At 40.4% G+C, this 17,117-nt stretch overlaps 1 protein-coding gene across 1 annotated transcript; it reads right to left on the minus strand.

The window, feature by feature from the left end:
• Positions 1–546: 546 nt before the first annotated feature.
• Positions 547–4,652, minus strand: rbp2a (retinol binding protein 2a, cellular). Its single transcript, XM_061783061.1, has 4 exons — positions 4,493–4,652; positions 1,495–1,673; positions 1,270–1,371; positions 547–686 (listed from the first exon to the last, which is right to left on the minus strand). Exons 1-4 carry the CDS (start codon positions 4,563–4,565, stop codon positions 633–635), a joined length of 408 nt encoding a protein of 135 aa, XP_061639045.1. The 5' UTR covers positions 4,566–4,652; the 3' UTR covers positions 547–632.
• Positions 4,653–17,117: the final 12,465 nt, after the last annotated feature.

The following is a 17,117-nucleotide window of genomic DNA, read 5'->3' on the forward strand; positions in this document are numbered from 1 at the left end:
TTTATGTGTGTGTGTGTTTGTGTAGACTATATATCAAATTGGCTACTGTTTACCATTGGTAGATTTTATTATATATTCACAAAGATCTACCTTTTTAGATGACTTTACTGCACAAAAACGTTTGGATGTGTTACGCTTGTATTGTAATTTGGACCGAACATGCATGCTAATTTACTCATACATGTCCACAAATAGCCAAGATGCAGGCAATATTATAGGCTCATTATAATCTGAACTCAAGTAAACATTCAGACCTTCCACTTCTAATGAATTGGCTTCCTTCCTAAATTGAAGGACATTTTTCTGTCCTCTTACCTATTTAAAACAAATACGAATTACTCTGTGTATATCAGACCCACTCCAATGCCCTCCCAAACTACCTGTATTATCCCCTACCTACAATAAGATAAATAATAGAATAAATTTAACAATACTTCTAAATAACGTGTATCATTTGTGTGTTGGCTTCTTTTGCTCTGATATAAATAAAGAAACAACATCTCAATGATGTCTTATGTTTTGATGATAAAGGCTTTTGAGAAACAGTTCACTGTAATATCAGTTTATTCCCTTCATACATTATAAATAGGCTTCATTGTGCAACATATGACAACTTGAGGCTTGAGCTCATCTTACTGGGCCTTCTTAAATACTTGGTGGCAGACTTTGTCCAGCACATGAAAGTCCTGAAAGAAAGGACACCAACCTTTAGACCAACAATATAATATGTTGAAACAAATCTTACATAATCTCTTACATAACCAGTCAGATCTTTTATCGATAACTGTTTGATAATACAGTGTTCCCTCGCCACTTCGCGCTTCACGTTTTGCGGCTTCAGTGCTTCGCGGGGTTTTCTAAAATATGCATAAAAAAATAAAAAATTCATCAAAAAATAAAAATGAAAAAATACAGCCATATCAACAGCCATATTGGGGAAAGACACGTTGTTTCATGTTGATGCATGAGACAGAAGGGGGGGGGGCAAATCCTACTTTGTGGTTTTTCACCTTTCGCGGGGGGTTCTGGTCCCCATTAACCGCGAAAAACGAGGGATCACTGTATACCGTAACATCTTTTTATTGTTATTGACACAGATCAGTGTAATCTAAATGTATGTTAGGAACGATTCCATCAAGTGTACTGAGGACAAAATATGTTTTGTCTTTTTCTTGTTTTTTGTTGAGTTCTTTGGATAATGAGATTGGCCATAATATGTTCTTATTGTTTTCTCTTCATTGCTTGGTTATGACATTTCTCCTCTAATACCAGATGTAGCAGATCTCCCTCGATCCAGTGTTTCCAACCACGATTTGCCTTATCTCCCTTCTGAACACAAACCAGTTTGTCCCCGTCCCAGGTGACCAGCGTCTGCAAATATAAGCATCCATTAATATAAACTGCTGCTACTTAGATCAACTATAAGCATATGTTCACGAGCTTCCTTACAAAAGCATTACAGGTACATGTTTAAAAATCAGACAACTGTCGTACCGTCACTTTTCGGTTGTCAAGACCCTTTGTCTGCTCCTCAAACTCCACCCCTACAGTGAAGTTGACGTCATAGTTTCTGAAGGTGCTCAACGTCTTTGTTTCAAACTTGTCTCCATTCTGAACAAATAGTTTGGTCTGGTGCAGATGGGAAGCAATCTTTCTGGTGGCAAAGTCGATGTCTGCATGCATGAATGAAGAAATATTGAATGTCAGTTTGTGATCTTCTTTTTGGGGATACAAGTTGAATACTTCGGTGTTAAAGTGTCCTTGCACCCTAGTGAGGATAAGTGGTATAGAGGATGGATGGATGGATTTATGGAAGGATGGCATAATGTAGTGAACACACTTACTGTGTGTGTCTTTTTCTTTGAAAGCTTAACTGAAATGTAAAAAGTCTCCTAGTGTAAAGTGAATATATCCATTTCTTTTGCTAAACTATTTACCCATACAAATGAGTTTGGCCTCATTTTCATAAGGATGATCTTTGTCAGCGTTGCAAAAGGGTGGACATTTTTCTGCTAAATTACTAGAAACATTCCATTGGAAGTTTGGCTCTATAAATTGGACACTTTTCATGGGAATTAATGATCATTAATTACTGTGGGGGAAGAGATCATAAATATTAACCTTTTTTTATTTGATTAAGCAGGCATGTAAACAAACTACAAACCCCAATTCCAATGAATTTGAGACGTTGTGTAAAACGTAAATAAAAACAGAATACAATGATTTGTGAATCATTTTCAACCTCTATTCTATTGTATACACACAAAGCCCAAATATTTTATGTTAAAACTGATAAACTTTTTTTTTTGCAAATATTCACTAATTTTGAATTTGATGCCTGCAACACGTTCCAAAGAAAGCTGGGTCAGGGTCATGTTTAACACTGTGTTACAGTTGAGGACACCAATTGTTGAAAGCATTGCAGGTGGAATTCTTACCCTTCTTGATGTACCACTTCAGTTGCTCAACAGTCTGGAGTCTTCGTATTTTGTGCTTCATAATGTGCCACACATTTTCAATGGGAGACAGGTCTGGACTGCTGGCAGGCCAGTCTAGTACCAGCACTCTTTTACTACGAAGCCACGCTGCTGTAACACGTGCAGAATGTGGTTTGGCATTGTCTTGCTGAAATAAGCAGGGGTGTCCATAAAAAAGACGTTGCTTGGATGGCAGCATATGTTTCTCCAAAACCTGTATGTACCTTTCAGCATTAATGGTGCCTTCACAGAAGTGTAAGTTACCCATGCCATTGGCACTAACACAGCCCCATACCATCACAGATGCTGGCTTTTGAACTTTGTGTCCATAACAGAGCCACACTTTTTGTAACACGTGGAAAATGTGGCTTGCTGAAATAAGCAGGGACGTGCCGGAAAAAAATATTGCCTGAATTGCAGCATGTGGTGCTCCAAAACCTGTACGTACCTTTCAGCATTAATGGTGCCTTCACAGATGTGCAAGTTACCCATGCCATGTGCACTAAAAGCCCCCCTTACCATCACAGATATTGGATATTTGAACTTTGCGCTGATAACAATCCGGATGGTGCTTTCCCTCTTTGGCCTGGAGGACATGACGTCCATGATTTCAAAAACAATTTGAAGTGTGGACTCGTCACACCAAAGCACACGTTTCCACTTTACTTCTGTCAATCTCAGATGAACTTGGGCCCAGAGAAGGCCCCCGGCAACACTTCTGGGTGTTGTTGATCTATGGCTTTCACTTTGCATGGTAGAGTTTTAACTTGCATTTGTATATGTAGCGAAGAACCGTGTTAACTGACAAGTGTTTGTGAGGCCATGAGGCAATGTGCTTCACACAATGATGCCGGTTTTTAATGCAGTGCCACCTGAGGGATCGAATCTCACGGGCATTCAATGTCTTGCTGCTTACGTGGAGAGATTTCTCCAGATTCTCTGAATCCTTTGGTGATATTATGGACCGTAGAGGAAATCCCTAAATTCCTTGTAATTGTATGTTGAGAAACGTTGTTCTTAAACTGCCGGACTATTTGTTCACGTTGCTCAAAAAGTGGTGAACCTCGCCCCATCCTTGCTTGTGAACAATTGAGCTTTTCGGTGATGCTCCTTTTATACCCAATAATGACATTCGCCTGTTTCTAATTTCCCTGTTCACCTGTAGACAGTTCCAAACAGGTGTTTTTTTTTTTTTTTTGTTTTTTTTAGCATTCCTCAACTTTCCAGGTCTTCTGTTGTCTCTGTTCCAGCTTTTTTTGCGAACGCGCTGCAGGCATCAAATTCAAAATGAGAGAATATTTGCAAAAACAATTATGTTTATCAGTTTGAACATCCAATGATTTGTCTTTGTAGTGTATTCAATTGATAAGTGGTTGAAAGGGATTTGCAAATCATTTTATTCTGTTTATATTTATGTTTTACTCAACCTTCCAACTTCATTAGGGTTTGTAATATTTGTATGAGTGAGTGCGTGTGTTCACAATTCATAAAGAGTTATGCTTTGGAGGAGGCATCACCCTGTGGCCAAGATAATGCTGTAAAATGTCCCCCACACGCTAAAAAATTTATGTTCCATGATGTATACTGTTTGGGCCGATATTCCACAAAGGAGGTGCTCCTGAGCTTTGTTTCATGAAATGCAGTTAAGAATTGGGAATCATAAACATTTTCTTACCCAGATAAATGTCTTCTTACCCTTCCAGGATGATTTCAAAATCAAAAGGAGTTGACCCATAATTAATTTCCCAGGGAGGAGAGCAGCTCAGAAAGAAGATATCTGGCTTGGTAGCAGCTCAATGAAAGAAAGTGGGGAATATCTTTGCTCACTCTTCCACTCATGGTGTCACACAAAATCACTCGTTCTCAGCACTCCTGCTTCATTCTCCCTCATTACCTGGCTAAATTTGCAAACATTAATCTCAATTGATGTTTTGTATCGATTAGTTTTTGATCGTGAACAGCTTGATCTTTATCACATTGAGGAAATAAGAAGAGGCAATTTAAAAGAAACTTACCGAGGGCTTTCATGACCTCCTCAAAGTTTTCATTGCTCACCATCTCCCACCGTCCATTGTAGTCTGCCGGCATGTTGAGAGTTTGTGTCGACGGAATAGTGAGTTGGTCGTCACACAGAAAAAGAATGATCAGGCCCAAAGCTTTTTATAGACACTGTGTGCGTGTGTGTGTGTGTGTTTGCGTGCGTGTGTGCATGTGCGTGTGTAGACCAAAGGACAGGTTCTGCCCGATAATTGCCTTGAGTCATTATCGGTATATTAAGCTGTAAAGGTCAGAAACTCCGCGAACAAAGTATCTCACTAAAGAGTGGTGCTTACATTTACCTCATACTCCATTTAAATGCATTTGTGTGTGTGTGTGTGTGTGTACTTGCATGTACTTGCTGTTGAACTGTCCCTCCCAGTGACCTGGGAGCAGAACCTATTTATTCATATTAAAGTGATAAAATAAAATATGGTTTTACTGGTATCTGCGGACTAAGTGCATTTGTGTAGAAGTTCAGAGTTCATGCATTTCGAAACAGGTTTTAGCCTGCTCTCTCAAGTGCTTTTCCCCCCCCCTTTTTTTTTTTTAAATTTAACACGACCTATATATAGACAAAAAAAAAATACAGCTGTAGTCTCGTAATTATCTTTCAGTGATAGCGGTTTGATTTTCTGCTGAGGCAGGTAGTGTGTTGTATGTGTTGTCAGCTACGATAGGATAACTGATCTGCAGTTACACTTTCACACAGTGATAATAACAGAATAAAAATATAAAAATGACCTCATTTCCTCTAGGAACTGACAAAGGTCATCTGGATACAACCTGTGGAGAATGACCACCAAAATTGTAGCGCTGATCAGTATTGTTTTATTTACTTATTTATTTTTTTACAACCCAACACTTTATCTTCTGAACCTGAATCCCTTTTCTATTAGTTACAGGAGCAGGAGACAGTTACTAGTGAAGTGTTCTAACTAAAAGGCTGAAAACATATACTTTATGGGCAGAAGATCTAAACTGAATTCTATATTCTATTATGTGTGGACTAAATGCATTTGACCTGGAAAATAGTTTTTATTGTTTGGTTTTCTAAGCTGTACTTTGTCTGGTCTGCTCCCTCCTGCCAGCCCAAGACAACATAGCGCCATCACGATTAGGTTATGGCTCAGGGAGGAGTGAATGAATACAAATGATATTTTTTGTTAAATCAACAACATATTGAAAAAGTTTAGATTACACGAGGCTCAATAAAATGTATAAAACATACTGTGTTTACTGTACTAAAAGTGGTTGGGCACAGGGGCAGCATGGTGTGTGTGTTTGCACGTCTGCTTCACAGTGTGAATCTTGGTTATATACACTACCTGGGGTAGGCTCCAGCTCACCGGCGAGCCTAATGAGGACAAGCAGTAGAGAAAATGGATGGATTGATGAGTCGCTATGGCGACGTAATGGCACTTTCTGTCTGTTCTTCATCCTCCATGAATCTGCCAGGTAGTAACCTGTTCACTCATGAGCAGATGGACAAACAAATGCAAATGGACTTGCTCAACAATATTTCAGCTTTATTAGCAGTTTGGCGTTGGATGAAGGAAGTGATAAACAATATAATAAATAATTTAGAAAAAGACCCAAATACAAGTGTAATGGTTGGCAGGGCCAGTTCTAGGAATGCATACTTGAGGGGCAGGCAGAAATGTTAAGGGGACATCATGTGACATCATTTGTTTCCCCATTGTATTGTTCATTGTCATTATTTATTAGGTCACTAACTTTTACTACTTAATGTGTAAAACACTCATAACACAAAGGTAGTGGTTATTTCTAACAGGGCACTTATACGTGTGTACTTGTGTGTCGCTACTCACTTGTCATTTAAAGCACACGGCCGAAAAAAAACTTGCAATCCTGTCCACCAACTGCATCGCAAGCTTGGTTATCGTTATCACGCATGCGTGAAATCGCATCAACTGGACTGCTCAAATAAACAATAATAAACAAAGGAACATAAAACAAACAAACAAACAAAAAATACTTAAGGTACCCAAGGTTAATAGATTACATTTATAGGCCACTTGTGAAAATACTTTCAAATTCAAAATCGGAGTGAATTTTTACTCCTTTATTTCATTTAAAAAAAAAATTAATATATGTTTAGTTGTGTGGGTATGCTTTTCGTAGAGATTACAAAATGTAAAAATGGGCAAGCACACAAAAGAGAGGCTCAATAAGTACACTTGACATAGCAAATCTTTGTGCAGTGACAATGAAAGGAATTTCATTCTATTCTACGAAAACGATGTTAAGTTTCCTGTTATTGCCTTTTTTGAAAATCAATGCGTGTTGAGTGAAGGTGAAATAGGTGAGAATATAAATAGAACATTGTTTTTCTTTTTTTCACACCAATGTGCAGTGGAAAATTACAAGAAGAGGTTGTAGTTTACAGACCGTTATCATGTTTACTTCTGACCTGATTGTTTATTGGCCTTGACTCACATCAATAAAACTTATGAGATTTTTTTTCACATTTGACCACACGGGGGCAATGCTGCTCCATACGACTCAGTCCAAGAGCTTCATTCATATGGAAGGCCAGTGAAGCTCTGAGTGCAAGAAGCACCGCACGTTATCCTGTGATCAACGTTGGAGTGACAAAGAACCATCTGCCAACCTTGAGCCAACATGGTGGCAATCTGTTCACTGTGCTGTGTTGTGTCGTGTCGTCAGGTGGAGTGGAGTCACGTTCTTATCGTAACGTCTCCTGTACGGCCAAAAACAAATTTGAGCTTTAGAAAAAAAATTATCCTGGGGTTCATTAATGAACGTTGATCTAATGTTGAATGTGTTCAATCATATACACCTCTAAATATTAATATATGGGTACAAGCTTGCGCAAACATGGACGGATGCTTACATGCTTGCGACAGGGCATAGGAAAATCCAAATTGTCTGCAATTGCAATTAGGGTATTTTTAATCATGCATGCAAGCAGTTTCATATTTAATTGTGCCAAACAGGCTCCGAGTGGTACATTCTGCACCTCATAACCTTGCGGGAGCGCAAGCACACACTCATGCATGTCGTGGTCCCGTGAGAGTTGATCAACTGAATCATCCGACAGAGATGCAATGCACCTTTAATATCCTGGGCAATCGGATTAAAATCTACTTCATTAGCACAGTGTTCAAAGCTGTGCATTACTACGTGTTGGCATCCCCTTTCCTGCGATTGGCTGGTGACCAGTTCAGGGTGTACACCGCCTCTCGCCCAAAGATAGGCCTCATCACGCCCGTGACCCTAGTGAGGATGAGCATTACGGAAATTGGATGGATAGATGGATGCATCCCCTTTCTGCTCCACCAGTGGTCTTGTCATCGCCTGTCTCCTCCTTACTTCAAAGCATCAAAAGGTTTCATGAATCACTGTTCTAATGACTGAGAGCTGTGCTCTTTGTTATGAAGGCGTACTCTCAGCAGTGATGCAATATAAATTTGTCATGTGTTTTCATCCCACTCGTGGACACTACTGGTGCACAACCTGATTTTGCTGTGTACTTTGATGTTCCAGCGAGAAGACAAAGAGCTCCAGTGTCCCCACACAATTTAATGGCATCGCCTTTTATCTTCCTTATGGAAGCAATTTTTGGGGAGGGAACTGCACAGCTGTAATATAATATGCATCACTGCTATGTGGAAAGTAGAGAAAGCATACGCTGCACACAAGCACCGATTATTACTGCCACTTTTGAGCAAGCTTTATTTCAGACCAAAAAAGAAAGTTAAACTAATGCTTTGCAACAACTTTTCTGCTGCTTTTTGTTCCTGTTATTATGGCCACCAAGCAATGGAAATAGGTTAAGTTTGGTAAAGTTTGCAATTTTCTTGTGCTTTTATTTTGCAAAAAGCTTGCAAAAGTTGTTAAGGTTACACTTGGTAATGGATACTAACAAACGATGCTGAAGTCAATCTCCATATTGTTGAGGATCAAGAACGGAGGATTAAGGAGCTATAATCACTGTCGGGCGGAAACCTGAGTTTTCAAATTTTTTTTTATTTTATGTTTTTTCACAAATCCATACTACTGATCAGTCCCCACGTGGTTCTGTTATTTAATTTAATTTTTTTTTACACATTTTTTACTAATCTAAAGTGTTGAAATTGGCTCGGCTTCTCTCTAATGTTAATGGCTCAACAAACGTATTTTTTTCTTTTCCTGAAAAGCGATGGTTTTGGAGATGCGAGGATTCTGCCCGATGGCATCAAAATTTTTGCTTTGTTTTTTCCACTTGTCTGAATATCATGAAAAAATGGGTGCAGCGGTATTTCACGATCATGGCGGTGGCAGCCTAAGACAACTAGCTTGTTTTGGTTAACTGGGAAGGCTGACAGTGAATGAGTTAAGGGCTATACAAATAAACGTGACTTTACTCTTGAGACTGTGGTAGGATAAGCTTCAGAGGGGTGAGGACAGGGAATATAGGGCATTGCATACATTATGGTCCATTTTTCAGCACACTTGCATTGGGGTACCAGTCACAATAGCATGGTAAAATTTGCTTGTCAAAGGTACAGCTAAATTTGGTGCTGTCTGAGGATTGGTCGACAGAGAATTGCTCCTTCTGTGTTACAAATGTCAAGTGGAATGCAAAGAAAAACATTGGTCCGTTCATCAGAATCAGAATCATCTTTATTTGCCAAGTATGTCCAAAAAACACACAAGGAATTTGTCTCCGGTAGTTGGAGCCGCTCTAGTACGACAACAGACAGTCAATTGACAGAGAACACTTTTTGAGACATAAAGACATTGACAAAAAAATTGAGCAATAAAGGGTTAATAGTTATCTGGTAATGCCGGTACATTTTTTTTTTTTTTTTTCACCATCCCACCTTCACTCCCTGCAGTTGAAATGCAAGCTTGATCAGAGTACCCTGATCGGAACCATCTCGAGTCCCACTATGGAAAAATTTTTACAAATGGCAACAAGTTGGTAACAAGTTGTTAGAGAAATACTAGTCTGCTGCCTACTGTTGAGGTGCTTTTGAGCAAGGGCTCGTCCCCACCACCCCTATGGTGCAAACATTCTTTGCACACCTCTTTTACTGTGAATCTCTCCTTGTGTGATCCGGTATTTTATAAAAAAATTAATTAGCCCGGTCCTCAATGATCATTTTAACTATATGTCTGAATTTCTACACTTCCATTTTTGTTTTAACTTACTTATTGAAATGTGAAATACGCCCCACTGCCGTTGGATCTCCGTTCTACGCAATCTACCCCATGTAGCATCTTCTTTTCGACTGACATTTGACACATTCAAACTCCAGCACTTGTGAATATGACCCGTCCCGTACCACTCTCCGAAAAGAAACTCATTCAATCAAACCATTTACCCTGTTTTCTCAATTGCTCTGCCTTGGTCAAAGTACACGGTTTGTTTACTCGTTGTACTCACGGAGAACACTTTGGCTTCTGACCCCTGCAAGAGCATATTCTATTGTTGTGGGGTCATGATGAATTGTCGTGATGCATATTGTTTGTTCGGGTTGTAGCTTAGAATATGCTGTATGTTCCATGTCTCTTGTCGTGAATATTTATGCATGTTCCATGTGCTCTTGCACATGGAACACAGTGTTGTTTGTCATGTTACGTATGTTAAATGCCTCGGCTTGCCTAATCGTCATCTCTCAGCAACATGCCTGCTTTGATCAAACCTTTACCAGCCTCCATCTGAGCCCCCTCGTCTTATCACTTATAAGCAGCACAAATCAATCCCATGCTCCACCCCTGCAAATGCCGTCCCGTTCCCTAAGGATAAATATTGCCATCTTAACCTCCAGCAATGCATGTAATGTGTCCTCACCTGTTCCATCCCTAGAAAGCAACAGCATCCTCGTAATCATGTTGAGAAAGCACGATGCAAGCACTGTGACATCTCGTGTCCCCTCCCTCTTCCACACACAGTTTTTTGGGGAAGTTTGAGATGGCATGTTCAGTGAGAGGCCATGCTAAATATTTCATGTTTTCTTCTTGGTATTTCTATTCGGTCGCAATGAGGCCTCGTTTTCCACAGAAACCACGGGACTGATTGCAGGAACCTGGGAAGGGTTTCTCTATTTTTTGCTTCTCTGCTCTGAAATTGGCCTGGATAGTGATGCATTATGTATGGGGTTTCCTATGTGGAGCAGGAAAGGGCTGGGGGTCCTAAGGGATCACCTGAGGAAAGGGTGCCCAGATTCATATTCTTCCGTGTGCATGGGGCCATGCACGTCAAAGAACAAAAAGATGCAAAACAAAGATTGCTTTACTGTACTGCTCTTACTGTCATGTTTTGGTGTTATGGGGCTACTGAATGAAATGCTATTTTGGTCTTTTGCAAAAGGTGAAATGTGGAAAATGTGCTGACGTATTCCTTATATATGCTGCACAATTTAATTAAAATATATGCAAGACCTGTAACAAAAATTCTGATATACAACAGTTGTACTTTATATGAATAGAAGTCTGGCTGCATAATCTCTCTTACAATGTGATTTATTTTCCTGAAATTGTTATATAACAACTGTGATTCAATATTCACTGAAATATGATTTTAGCTTCAGCAATGTAGATGAACAGAAGCACTCAGATTTTCTCTTCTTTGCCTGGCTCACGGACCCGCTCCATGGACAGACGGGCGTACACACACACACACACACACATACACACACACACACACACAGTCTTGTTTGGTTGAAGCAAACTCTGGACTGATTGCCCTGCCAAATGCCGTTTGTTTGAACAATATCATCCTAAACCTTGCACAAATCAACTCTCATTGATTGGTATGGGGTATTATGACTGACTCAGATAGCAGTGGTTTGAGTGGCACTCAAACTTGACAGGCAATTTCCATAAACTAGCGACTCGAGGTGGGACAGCTGGTAGTGGTTTATGTGTTTTATGTCACTGTTGTTGTTCTTAATCAGCTGTTTTATCATGCTAAACGTTGTGACTCTGGACTTTGGCCTCTTTCTTCACGATATCTGAGTTGTGCGTGTGTTCCATGTCGACCGATAAACACCGCTCTGATATCCGATCTTTGAGAGACTTAAAACACATCCGTATCAATCTGATAAGATTTAAAACCACCTCAATATGTGGTCTAGTTCTGTTTTGGAACATCATCAAATCAGGAACAAAAAAATATATATTTGGAGATACCAGTGTGAACAAAAACTTGTTAGTTTACTCTCTCGGTACAGTTTAATTAGTCAGGTATGACCACAGCGAACACACATGAGTGTAGACCAAATAACTGAACCAATACCAGCTACTACTGTAGATGCTCCTAGGGATGAAGAAAGATACAAAAAGAAACATGTTAACAATTTAACTGGAAGATTAGTGGTGATGTCAAGTAACATGTAAGCAGGAATACCCCACACCACCAATCCTAAGAATCTCTAAAATGTTTAATGCTTCTCAAAATCATAGGCCGTTCTTTCAATTTATATACATGCACATTTCATTTGACACATATCAGATGTTTTTTTTTTATCCACATTTAGAGAAGACCTGATTCTGAATTGTGACACTTGAGATCAGAAAATTGGATTTGTGTCACTTGAACAATGCAATGTAAATACAGCTTTTGTCTACACAAAAAACTCTCGTTTAATTCATTTTTAGTGATATTCAACTCAAAAATCCCCACACTGCTGTGAAATCAAGGACAACTAGGATATCTTGGGTCAAAGGTAATTTTTATTTATGGATTTTTGTGACTGTTTTGAAGATTCCATGTGTAAACAAATGGAAAAAATTTGAATAAACAAAGACACCAAGAAGGAAGTCAACATAAAAGATGGATACAATGCGGGAAGAGAAGAAAGAAGGGAAAAGGAAGGACAGCTGAAGAAAAGGCAGATTGTTATTGTCTACTCCTCCGTAAGGCATGTGAACATCATCAGCACCACTGATGTCAGGCATGGGAGTTGAATGAGAAAACTATGATCCAGGTTCACATCTAATTTTTCTTACTTATTTGGCCTTTCCGCTTGCGAAGCTTTCAATCTCACAGGCCTTTAGGGGGTCCACATGATCTCTTTCGTTTGGAGGAAAATGAGCTGAGCTGGAAGCTACATTACCCCAGCCTTATGTGAGCTCATTTTTCCCACACCACCATTAGCTCACCAAAGCCATTTGGAGATGCAGTGAAGTGTCGACATGTTCATCAGAGAGTGCCTGGCATTCCCTCACTCAATTACCATCCAAATGGTCTCTGGGTGGTTACTCACTCCCCAGGCTTGTGTCTCTGCACCACGATGGATATACAACAAATATTTTGATTATATTTTTGTGTTTCGCAGTGCCCACATTCCCCTTTTGATACCTTTAAATCAATGTCTTTAGTTCAGCACAAAGAAATGCAAGACAATAATCTCTTCCAATCATACATTGTTGTTGAACTAACATTGTTGATCTTTTAACACCATGGCACATAAATAGTATTCAATTCTGGGTCTGCTGTTATTTTACCAACTCAGGCACTGATTTAATTGGGTTATGTTTTAAGGTTTAACACATGATAAGGGATAAATAAATAGCATGCATACATTGGTGACAGTTAAGATTAATCAATAATTTTCGTAGCAAAAACAAACAAAAAAACACTTGCTTTGACCATATCACTGCCATTTTTTTTTTTTTTAATCATATCCTGAAATTCAGACGGCATGGTGGACGACTGGTTAGCACATCTGCCTCACAGTTTTGGGGACCGGGGTTCATATCCCGGCCCCGCCTGTGTGGAGTTTGCATGTTCTCCCCGTGCCTGCGTGGGTTTTCTTCAGGTACTCCGGTTTCCTCCCACATACCCAAAACATGCATGGTAGGTTAATTGAAGTCTCTAAATTGCCCGTAGGTATGAATGTGAGTGTGAATGGTTGTTTGTTTACATGTGTCCTGCGATTGGGTGGCGACCAGTTCAGGGCGTACCCCGCCTCTCTCCCGGAGATAGCTGGGATAGGCTCCAGCACGCCCGCGACACTTGTGAGGATAAGCGGTAAGGATAACTCCTATGTGAGTTCTTTGACACGCTGTCTTTGTTACGGAATTGTAATAACAAGCCTGCTAACTTTTAGGTAAGCAGAAAATGCCATGTACATGGCTTTTTCTAGCCTTGACTAGGTTCATATTGATTTCCATTGAACTCAGACAATATCTATCTACTCTCCTTCTTGTTGTTCCTTTTCAAGGGAGTCCAAACACTATTTGGTAGATTGTCCAGTATTTTAGCCTTTTAAGACTGCTTCTAACCTTTCTCTTCTGGCTGTCGCTGGCCCAGGCGGCACTGTCTCGGCTAACATTTATTGCCAGTTATGGATGCTATGAATAATTGATCCAGAATCTATTTAAGAACCTGACTAGGACAAATGGTACAGGGCAGCACTGGCCAATATCTCTTCCTCCACTGCACAAATAGAGGTCTTCTATACCAGCACTACTGCAGTCACTTTTCTTGCCTTTTATATTCTCTAGTATGCCCATCTTTCCATTCCTTTCCTTTCCTCTTATCACACCCAAACTTATTCCATTTGCCTGACACTAGTTTAAGAAGTGAAACCATTACACAGCGCATGTCAAGTATTTTGGAGGTGTTGCCACTGCATGGCAACAGATTTCCACCTGTATGTCACTTGCAGGACAAACAAGCTGTTTCTATGTGGGCCCATTGTGGACTGGTACTCTAGTGTCAAAACCAGGAGTGTTCATTTGGAAATAACATTACACTTCCACAGCGCTGTGTATTTTTAGTATGTTGCACAAAGCCAGCACTACGATCAGTGCTGTTACCTGCCACCAAGTCTGTGTCTGTGGTGGTGAGCCAATTTATTTGGTGCATGTGTGTGGAACAGATTGCAAAAATGCACGCCAGGATTCTGATGATTGTTTTCACACTCATTCAAATGAACCACACTACTACAGAGTGGCAACAAACTTCAAAGTCTCGGATTTCATATCGAATAGAGAAAAGGAAACCAAACATGGCATTACCATGAGGCATAAAACTGTGCGATTTCTTCCAGATTAGCAAAGAAAAATAATAATAACCTTATCAAATATATATTATTGTATACAGTGGTGTCTTAAGATACAAGTGACCTGACTTACAACTTTATCGAGATATGAGCCTTCATTTGGCCGATTTTTTGCTTTGATTTGTGAGCAAAAATTTGAGCTACGAGTGCTGTATGATGGCAGTCAACTCAACTTAACTCATTTAACAGCAAGCAACAGTTTGGCAGATTCCTCTTCAGAACAATAACTGCAAGGACTTGTGACGTCTCCATAACTTACTGAGTCGGAAGAAAAATTCCTGCCGGAATGATGGCAAGCTCCGAGTTATTGCCCTCAGTTGAATGGTGACTGTAGAGACTCTTCTCCCGGCTGCTCCTTGCTCATTAATCCATTGCTTGAGTTGGTCTTCCAACTCGGGCCACCTCGCCTTGTTTCCACTGCAGTCAAGCCAACCTCTGCTCGTAAAGTAGCAGTCAAGCCAGGCGCCCCTAATTTTGTTCATACTCTGCATTACGGTAATAGGTCACCAACCTTTCAAAATAAAAGCTTCCCAATAATACGGACGTCACTGCTCTTCGGTTAAGGAATGCAACCACCAAAATTAATTTGAATCTTGAGATACATTAAAAAATGTAGTTTATTTTCTTCGGAAAAATAAATGGTGAATGGACTTTTATTTTGAAGGTGGCTTTCGCCGCGAGTTGGCAATTTATTACCTTAATGCCAAGTATGAACAAAATTAGGGGCGGCTGGCTTGACTGCTACTTTACGAGTGGAGGCTGGCTTGACCGCTGTTTGTTGCCGCGGAAACTCAGCTTCGTCTTCTTGACTTGGCGAAGCTCATTTTCTTGCTTCCGAACCATGGATTTGTTGATCTTGAATTCTCTCGCGGCTGTTCGATTCCCATGTTCCTCCGTGTAACTAATAGCTTGCCGTTTAAAGTGTGCTTCGTAAGCACGTCTCTTCGTAGGTGCCATTTTCGGGGGTCCTTAGCCAAACCGATGCACATACCGGAACTATATACCTACTGGGGGCGTGTCTTTAGCGTCCTCTGTCACGCGCACCCTTCCCCATTTACGTCCGCATGCTGTCCTCAGTCATGTCCGCCTTCCTCTATATAAGCAGCGTGTCGGCAGGAAATGCACCCAGTCATACAAGCGGAGCGCTCATTAAAGTCACACAACAACATTTACAGATTTTGGAACTCGGTGCACACATAAGGCGCGTCGCATTATAAGGCGCCCCGTCCATTTTGGAGAAAATGTAAGACTTTTAAGTGCGCCTTTTGGCCGTGAAAATAGGGTACTTCACAAAGTTTTACATTACAAAGAGGAACCAGACAAGGATGTCCACTCTCACCAATGCTATTTTCAATATTCATCGAAACTCTTGCTGCCGCGATACATCAGAGTGCTAATATTAAAGGTATCTGCCCACTAGTGACAGAACACAAAATCAATCTATATGCTGATGATATTCTTCTTTACTTACAGGAACCCAGGTATTCTCTCCAGGCAGTCTTCAATCTCATTAAAACATTTTCACAAATATCAAACTGCTCTATCAACTGGACAAAATCAACAATACTTCCAATAACAGCAAACTCATGGACTCCTGCAGATCAAATCCCAGATTACCCTATTCCTATAGGAAACATTAAGTATTTTGGTATTAATATTTACAGAGCTAACCAATCTAAATTACATATCACTTTTGGAAAAAATCTCAGCTGGTTTAAGACGCTGGAATAACTTGCCTATATCACTACTGGGAAGAATAGCTACAATAAAAATGAAAACCTTACCTCAAATAAATTATTTATTTTCAATGATTCCATTTAAGACCACATTTAAATGGTTTCAAACCACCAGTTTCCTGGTGGGTGGCATTGGGTCCCTGCGGCCCTCACCGGGTGGCTAGTTGTCGGGGTGCCTCAGTGGGGCCGGCGGACCGCCCTGGGTCCCTCGGTGTGGGAGGTGTCCCGTCCACCGGGCTCCTCTCAGGTGGACCCCTGGGCCTGATCCCGCCCCTCATTTGATTGGGTGGTGTCCTCAGCCTCAGCAGTGCGGGCACAGCAATTACGGGACACTTTTGTCAGTCTTTGTGCGTGTAAAATTTACTTGCATGTGTCCGCAGGCACACACCCCTGTGACTCTTTCACTGGGTGTGAGGCCACTCACTTATTGCGACAAATAACTCATGAATATGCGAATTGCTTGTGTATCCCCTCACTCATACTCTCATCCTATAGACTTTTAAAATGTACATAGTCACACTTCAGTTGTACAGCCTGGTTCACGACCCTTGTCCTGCATGCTTCTTCTCCTGTCCTTGTCCTGTTCTATCTTGTCCTGTCCTTCCCTCACAGGGTGTAGCACTACAGCCCCATGCAACACTCATATTTAATGCTTAATTGTTGTAGAACATCTAATGACTTAGTTTTCTCATCCTGTTTACAATTAGTGCTTTGTCTTTTGTCTTTGTTTCGCTCACCCCTCTAGAAACTTTGTTCTGTTCGACTCTGATTCTCAATAAACTTCAATTATAATGGTAAGAAACCACAACAGAAGCTTAAAAACT

This window comes from Phyllopteryx taeniolatus, chromosome 8, assembly GCF_024500385.1.
Source record: "Phyllopteryx taeniolatus isolate TA_2022b chromosome 8, UOR_Ptae_1.2, whole genome shotgun sequence".
In the NCBI taxonomy this organism is placed as follows: Eukaryota; Metazoa; Chordata; class Actinopteri; order Syngnathiformes; family Syngnathidae; genus Phyllopteryx; species Phyllopteryx taeniolatus.